The sequence below is a fragment of the Tupaia chinensis genome, unplaced genomic scaffold (genome assembly GCF_000334495.1).
Source record: "Tupaia chinensis unplaced genomic scaffold, TupChi_1.0 Scaffold138235_1, whole genome shotgun sequence".
Lineage (NCBI taxonomy): Eukaryota > Metazoa > Chordata > Mammalia > Scandentia > Tupaiidae > Tupaia > Tupaia belangeri.
In genome coordinates this window covers 2122832-2131723 of record NW_006198133.1, presented here as the reverse complement: position 1 = coordinate 2131723, position 8892 = coordinate 2122832, and the positions used below count along the sequence as shown (strand labels likewise).

At 43.0% G+C, this 8892-nt stretch overlaps 1 protein-coding gene across 1 annotated transcript in view; it reads left to right on the top strand.

Moving 5' to 3' along the window:
- Window positions 1–8892, top strand: part of MAN2A1 (mannosidase alpha class 2A member 1) — a 192439-nt gene that overhangs the window by 161612 nt on the left and 21935 nt on the right. The window contains exons 18-19 of the mRNA XM_006161112.3: window positions 3103–3244; window positions 7314–7447. Coding sequence (XP_006161174.1) covers window positions 3103–3244; window positions 7314–7447 — 276 coding nt within the window. The remainder of the gene's footprint in view (window positions 1–3102; window positions 3245–7313; window positions 7448–8892) is intronic.

Sequence of the window (8892 nt, the reverse complement as noted above, 5' to 3'; positions counted from 1 at the left end):
ATGCATATGTAGTTTATTTATATATATATATATATATACATATACACACATACATATATATATATTAATATATGATCTGATAACAGGCTTTTTAAAATTTTCATGAAAGTCTCTCTTTATTGAAGCGTGTGTAAATGTGCACATATACACACATGTATCCTTATATACATAGACAAACATATATCTCTTTACACATGTAGGCTGTGTACTGGCCCTATAGCACAGCAGTTAAGCCCAGCGCATAGGGAACCAGATCCCACATGACCAACTGTCGTTCAAATCCTGGCCGTGGTGGCTCGGAAAACACATTGGGCACATGTGCCCAAGATCCTGACAGAGTGGACAGTTGAAAACAGGGTCGTGGTGTGACCACACCCCATTGCTAGTTCTCTCTCACTCTCTCTGATGAGCACAGGGGCCCTCTGGCAATTACCATAAAAAAGGAAATGTAGACAGGTATGTATTTAGTCAAAATGATCATGAGACGGTTTTAAATAACAGTAACAAAATGCTACAGTTTTTTCAGATTGTCAGTTCTCCAATAGAGTTATTTTGATTGCTGTCTAAGTCTGTGTTGTGACTGTATGAGGAACTTCAACAAATTCACTGAAAAATGGAATTAAAGTACTAATTTATGTTGATACTCAAAAAATGGTGAAATTCATACATAGTTTTTTCATGTGTTCATTTCAATGAACTTTTCAATGACCCCAGATGTATATGTGACAACAGATCATTGAAATAATACTATGAAAAACATGAGCATGCTTTTGAAACATTAGCATTTTAGAAATTTCTAGCTATGAATAAAAATAATCTCATAACAAATATTTTTATGCTGCTGGTTTTCAACTGGGGATGAGTGGAAATGATTGTGAAATTTTTCTCCTGTGTGATGTTTTGAAAATGTTAAATTTAAACCTTTTCCAAAGCATAAAAATTGTAGCATACACTCCGAATTACCATGCTAATTCTACTACCACCGTTTGGCTTTCAAATGAAACCCTGACTTTATGGTGATTCATTTTCTCTGTATACAAAAGAGGAAAAGAAAGTCTTTTCAGAAAATCTTACAGAAGCAATTAATTGTATGTGTGGGTGTGTGCATGAATGAGAGAATTTAGTGAAAAATGAATAACTAGCAATGTGAATTTTCTTTTCAAGGATTGAACATTTGAATCAATAAGAAAAATACTATTTTTGAAACTATAATCCAAGTATTTCTGCTTTTGAAATAAGCCGTTTTCTAAGCTTTGGAAAGAGTAATACTTGGATAAACCTTGAATTCTAGACCCACAGGTGGGAGAGGGCAGCAAGAACACAGTTGTGGCTTTTTAAAATATTTTTTGATGAGTTTAAGTATACGAGTCAGAGTAAAAAGATCAGGGTTAGGAAGAAGAAACAGATCATTCTTTCTTTTTATTAAAAAGGTAACTTTTTATTATCATTATTATTTGTATTTATTTATAATGGGCTGTCAGAAAAGTCATGATGCATTTTTATATAGAAAAACAGAAGAAAATACAACATGACTTGTCCAACAACCTAGTAGTTGTTTCTTTCCCAGTTTATTAATTTCCTGGGGCTGCCATACACATTACTAGCAGCTGAGTGGCTTTCGAGAAGCTGGACATTGAAAGCAAGGTGTGTAGGCATTGGCCGGGCCAGGTTTCCTCCAAGGCTCTAAGGACCTGGCCTCCCTTGCCTTTTCCCAGCTCCTAGAGGTTTCTGACAGTTCTTGGCATTCCTCGGGTTGTAGATGCATCACTCCAATCTCTACCCCTGTTGTCACCTGGCATTCTCTCTGTCCCCAGACTTCTCTCTTTCAAGGACACCAGTCACTGGGTTAGGGCCCACCCTATTCTAGTATGACCTTATCTGTTTCTGCAGAGGCTCTGCTTCAAAAAAAATTACATTGACAGGTTGTAGGTGAACATGGATTTGGGGGGACACTAGTCAGCCCAGTACAACAGAAAGCTGAGGGACCTGCTGCAGGGTTGATGATGGGATTAAGTATCCAGTTTGGAAAGTACTAAAAACCGTGCCATCTGTTGGCGGGGCTTGGTACATCTTAATTATTGTTTTCTTAAGTTGATTGATCTATCTTTTTCTGAATGAGAGAGTGAGTGCCCCAACAGGTCCTCATCCACCCCCTGGCTTCAGCCAGCCCTGGATCATAGCACACGTGTACCTAGCTCACACATGAGGCCACCAGGTGTGAACCCAACATCTTCCCATGAGGTTGGCTTCCTAGAGCATCGTGTTTTCTCACTGCACCACCACCCGGCCCCTCAGTGCAGAGAATATGAACTGTTAGGTTAGCTTTGCACTTCTCCCTTTTGAGTTTCACATCAGACTTTCATGAGTTTAAATGAGGAGATGGAGTTTTATGTGTGTGAAGGAGATTCACTGATAACAGGGTCCTGAAGGTAGTCACTGTGAATAAGATTGCCTTTGTATTCCAAGAGTCTCTCTCAAAAACTAAAGATAGAGTTGTACTTCATGCATTCAGACATGGGGCTGTGAGAAATTGGAGTTTAGGAGTGTCTATATTGAAACTAAACTAGAAGGGTAAGTGTTGAATGGTTTTAAAATATAAATATGCATTTGATTATAATGTAATATGTTAGAGGATTTGGTGGGGGGATCTGTGGTATTTATTAAGATGGATTTAAGAATAGGAAGAGATATTTCTTGAAAGGGGATAGGGAGCTATTATACTTAGCATTCATTACAAAAGCAGTATGTTAGATTTCGATGAGAAATGAATACTTAATACCTTTATAATTTGTTTTATGCAAATATTGGAGAGCTAGAAGTCTGTTAAGCATTTTCATTCTGAATTTAAATAGAAATGCCTATTTTTAAAATCTGGACAAGTTTTACCTTTCCTACTTAAAAATTGTTTTCTGAGATCCTTGTGATTTTTCTTCATATTGTTTTAAAGAACGTTCTAATTTTTAAATTATCTCTTCCCTTGAACAAGAACAGGAGCTGTCTTTTTTCCTTTGGAAGAACAATCATCTGTACTCAATACTAATTTGTAAAAGTACATGTGTAAGTATCACTTTTTTAAGAAATGGGAATTGTTTGGTTTTATAGATTCAACCTAGAATGACAATGAGCAAACTGCCTGTTCAAGCCAACGTCTACCCCATGACCACGATGGCCTACATCCAGGATGCCACACGTCGGCTGACGCTGCTTTCTGCTCAGTCTTTAGGCGTTTCGAGTTTCACAAATGGTATGTTGCGTTTACATTATTTTTTGTTCTGAAAGATTTCGATTCCAAGGGTGTGATTTTTCTCTTGGTCAAACATGTCTATTTTATATATCATTTTAAATTTGACCAGAGAGAGAGAAACGAAAAGTGACAAAGCAGGTCACCTGGTCCTGGACTCAAACTGTGATCAGCCATGCCCAGCACCTCAACCACCATGCCACCTGCCGGCCCTGATCAAATATGTAAATGATCATCTCCAGTTAAAATCTCCCTATCTTCTTTCTAGTTTTTTGCTTTTGAGAGTCATACTTAGTTAATTCGAGGTACTGTCAGAACATCATAGAATGATGAATTTCCCCAAACTTCAGATGAAGAACGGGGACCTAGACCTCCATGTCATGATTGTTTTTTAAAGACAGTTTTTTAATCCCGATAGCCGTTATTTGGACTCTGTCGCCATCATGGTTTAATGGATGTATAAACTCACACTCTGAAATTTTAGATAATTTGCCCAAGTTTGCAAGGGTGGAAAGTTATAGTTTAAAAGTCTGTGGTCCTTCTCTGAATGATAGCCTTTCTACTTCACTATTAGCCAAAAGATGGGAGGGAGGAAAAATGATAGAAATTGACAAATAAAGAGATACAGCTTTGGGCTTGCCAGTGGCATGGTGGTTAAGGCAGCTGGATCTGGCCAACTATGTGGTTCAAGTCCTGGGCCTGGTGGCTTGAGAGACACAAAAGGTGCATGTGTGTACATGCCCAAAATCCAAAAAGGAAGGGGAGATGGAGGAGAGACTGTGGCATGACTATCTCCCGTCGGGGATCTTTCTCACTCTCTCTCTTTCTCCGTGTCTGTCTGGTAAGCACACTCAACCACAGCAAATTAGAGACAGACAGAGAGAGAGACTGTTGTATGGATGTTAGTGGGAGAAGGCAATCCAGAGAAAGTGAGGAAAAGCAGACAGTAGACACTGATTGATTTTTGTAAAACTTTATATCAAGAGGCTTTGATCCTTTTTTGTAGGACTGACTTTTAATTGCTTATCTTTTTTTTTTTTTAAGTTATTTTTGTCATAATGCATATGCGCTTGCCAGAGAGATACAATGAGAGGGAAAGTGAGAAATCACCCCTCCGAGGAGGTGGCTACGCTGCAATCCCTGTGACCCCATTCTCCTCCTGGGATCTTGAGCATGCACGCACACACACATGCTCACGTGATTTTCAAGCTGCAAGGTCTGGCATTCGAAAGCCGTGTGGGAATCGAGTACCTTAACCACCACACCACCTGCTGGCCCCTAACTGGTTATCTTACATGTTACCAATTCCTCTTTTTTCTTACATAGTAAGACCGGTTAAAGATAAATGTCTGAAGAAACAAGATGGATGATAAATGACTTTAAGCTCCCCTATGTCCTTTAGCACAAACTTTTCTTTTTAAGTTTATTTTTTTCTATGAGCGAGGCACAAAGAGTGAGACAGCACTCCCAAGAGGATCCCCAAACATGAGCCCGCTCCAGCCCTCAGCTAGCTCTGGATCGTGGACAAGGGCATGCCCAGAGTACTCAGGGACGTCTCTGGGCTTGAGCCAAGACCCTTCCTATGTGGAATTAGCTCATGTTTTACTGCTGAGTGCCATCTGGCACCAAAACCCATGGGACTTTCTTGTTTAGTTTTTGGGTTTTTTAGTTTTTGTTTTTCAGCTATGCTATTGGGTGCATGGGCTCAATAGAGAGAGACAGAGAGGGAAAAAGAGAAAGAAAGCACCCCCCCATCCTCACCCCAGGGCAGTTGGCCAGGCCACAACCCCTTTTGCCCCATTCTCCTTTTGGGATTTTGGACACACATGCAGATGCACTCAGCTTGGTTTTCAAGCCCCCAGGTTCGAGATTTGAACCATGCAGTTGGCCATGTGGGATCTAGGCACCTTCACCACCACGCCGTCTGGCTAACCTCGCCTACATTTCATATTAGACAAATGTGTATTCCGTACTTCCACACTCAGCAAAACGGCTGCTTCTCGTCGTGCGTGTGTGCTTTCCACCAGGCTTAGTCCTGTGAACTCGGGCTGTCAGGCTCGTATTCCATTATGGAAATGGTAGTGGCTTCCCGCAGGGGTCTGATGGGGTGGTCGGGACTTGAGTGGACTGGGGAGTGTGCTCCCACATACGGTGGGCGGCCACTGCTTAGTGCTCTTTAACTGTCACCTTGGGGTAGAGGCCCCGTCCCGTGTTGCTGACAGAGTCCAGAATCTGGGATTATGTTAAGTTGTTTCATCTGGAAATGTTGACAGAGTTTAAAAATTAAACGCAGTGCAGGGAAAGCATGAAACATCTTTGTGCCACGTGGGACTCTCAAGCCACCCATTTTTAAAGGCTGCCTTATAGTTCCCAAAGTCGCTCCTCAAGCAGGGCTAGACACTAGAGCTCTTGCGATAGGAGCTCAGCAGGATCGCCTCACCTCCTGAGGAGGATAGGCTAGGACTGACGCCCCTCTGCCCCGCCAGAGACACCCACGTGCCCCTGCAGTGGAATACAGACCAGGAAATCACTCAGTGTCTGTGTTGCAGGGACTCACATTGGGAGGCAGGGGGTCGTTAGAAATCAGAGCAAGACATCAGAGCAAGCATGGCATGGTGGTTAAGGCACTGGATCCCATGTGGCCAGTGCCATGGTGCAAGCCATGGACTTGACAAACATGCCAGGCACGTGTGCATGTGCGCCCAGAATCCGTGGAGGAGACTGGAGAAGAAGGGATTGCAGCATTGCCATCCAGGAGATGATTTCTCACAGTCATCTCTCCCTGTCTTGTCCCTGGTGAGCATATGCACTATATGGCAAAAACATAAAAAAATAAAAAAATTAAAGCTGAAGATGAAGAAGAAAGGGAAGGGAAGGGGGAAAAGGAAAAAAAGAAAAAAATTATGAAGAGACCCATGAGCTGATTTGGGTTGCAGTGACAAGCTGCAGATAGGTGTGCGGGCAGTCGGCCCTTGTGCCTGGGAGTAAGTCGTCGATGACTGTCTGAACACGTGGAGGCAGGAGCAGTGAGAAATCTGCTCATCGCTGGTAATTCTGCGTGCCGAGTACCTAAGCAGAGGAGAAAGAGGCTGCACAGAGTGGGTCAGACAGCGTGGCATACCGTTACTAAACCTTCACGCTGCCTGTCTTCCCTGGTTTGCCGAATGACTGTTTAGTAGGTGATGAATAAGTATATGTGCAAACTTTTGTAAGCATACATAGAACCTTTAGCTTTCAGTGTCTTATCTGAGTACACATTGCATTTTGGAGTTTTTTCTTTTTACGCTAACTGCTGGTTCCCTTCAGTGTCTTATTTGAGTACACATTGCGTTTTGGAGTTTTTTCTTCGCTCGGATAGCCTATCATTGGCTTACAACTTCCACTGAGGAAATTCGGAATTACTGCAGCACAGGAAGGAACCAGGCATGACGGCGCTGACTGCCACCCACACAGGGTGCGGGAAGGCTCTTAGCCCAGGCGGAGCCTGCAGGCCCTCAAGTGGTTTCCTCCCCACGTAGCAAGGAACCCAAATTGTATTTGCAGACCTTCAGATTCTGCCCATCTGTATGAGGAGACTTCAGAAATTCATGGAAAAATAGAATGAAAGTACAAGTTCACTTTGGTGCAATGCAAAATAGTGTTTCAATCCATGAATAGAATGAGGGAAGTCCCCACATATGTATCCTGTTATTCCACGACTGATATGCATTTCCTAGTAAGTGGCATAAGCATTTTTAAATTCTAAATGCTGCCGCTGAAAGTTTTAGATAACTTAATTTCCTTAGTTTTTTTTTTTGAAAAAGAGAATCATGTAAATTTTGATTTGTCCACTCATTTTTAGTTTTCTTCAGATACAATCAACATTAATGAAGAAAACAGGTATGATATCCTGTGTTAGGAATTGATACTAACTGCTTTGACCTGATACCAAGAAAAAGCCCATGGTACTGGCGGGTTTTCCAGAACCCACGTCTAACTAGAGGGGAAGTTGAACGCAGCGTCATGTCTGCTGCCTACCTGGTGCTCACGGAACACGCGTGCGAGATAACCTGCCTGCTTTGTCTTTTGTCAGGTCAGATCGAAGTTATCATGGATCGAAGACTCATGCAAGATGACAATCGAGGCCTGGGGCAAGGCGTCCATGACAACAAGATTACACCGAATTTATTTCGAATTCTGCTAGAAAAAAGAAGTAATGTTAAAATGGTAGGAGAAATTAGATAGCATGTTCTGGTGTTGGTGGCTTTTTTCCATCCAAAATTCTCAAGTAGGATTCTTATGACTTGTTACCTTTCTTTCCCTTGCTGTTCCCAATACGGAGATATTTTTATAATAGACTCAGTCTATAGTCACAGAAAGAAAACTTTAGTTATAAATATTATATGTGATCTGCATTTAGGTCATTGTTTTGCCTACTTCGTAGATAAAATAATGTCAAGGGATTCATTTGTTTGAAATTATTGAAACTATTTTGAAGAAAGAAGAGTTTAGAAATTGCATTAAGTAAGATTTACAGAATATAATTTAGTCATATACTTAGAAAATTAAATTTAATTAGTGGAATTTATTTGAAACCTTAGTGTATTTATCTGAGTGTTAGTTGTCTGTTTTCCATGTTCGGTTTTCTTTCCTCATAGCAAAAGTCCAGTGCTCCATGTTCAGCTGTCTGGCGACGCCCGGCTGGGCCTGAGCCACCTGACAGCATGTTTATTCAGGCAGCGGCAGGTCTCCCCAGAGCTCTCCACAGATCACTGGTCACCACCCAAGGTGGCCCTGGATCTGGCGTGTGTCTTTACTCCATTCTCTTTATCTTTACCCCATTATTTCTTTTTCTTTTTTTTTTTTTTTAAAGTTTTTGCCGTTGAGCACATGCAGGCATGAGAGAGACACAGAGTCAGGGGAAGTGAGAAATCACCCTCCAGGGGGTGTGGCCACACTGCATTCTCCTCTCCATTTTCTTCTCGCGATTTTGGGCACGCTTGTACATGTGTTCAGCACGCCTCCAGGTCCAGGGCTTGAACCGTGGATGGCCACGTGGGAGTCCAGCACCCTAACCACCACGCCACCTGCTGGCCCCACCCTTCTCCCTGCAGTCTTTTCTCTGCACTGATCGTTCCCAGTGACCGTACAGTGAGACCGGAGCTCTGAGTTCTAGAGGCCAGCCTTCGACTCCTGCCCTCTCCTTCCTTCCTTCCCAGTGCGACGGCGCCATGTCCCTGCCTCTTAGGCTGGCCTCGCCACTCGTTCCCGCGACGTGCCCCCACACCCTCCTGAGCCCTTCCACTGTGCATCCCTCAGTCCTCTCTCCTGCCTCTCATGGCCAGCACTACCCTAGAAGATCCTTTCTGTTGACGTTCATACCCACAACGTTTTCTTCTGTTAAAACCGAAAAAGCAGGAAAGAGCCTGGCTGAGACCCATTTCCGTTTCCTGGCCCCTCTCTCCCATCCAGCGGAGCGGTTTAGCTCTTCACCGCGTCCTTCTCCCTGGCGTTCCTTGCTATGTGGCCTTCACCTCCATTGCCCACTGAGGAGCTCTCACCAGTGCCACTAGATCCTGTGGATAGTCACTGTCATCATCGCACTTCGCCGTTCTGCAGCCTCGCCAGGGCTTGATGGGCCTCGCTTCCTCGGTGCCTTCCCGTCTCTGGTA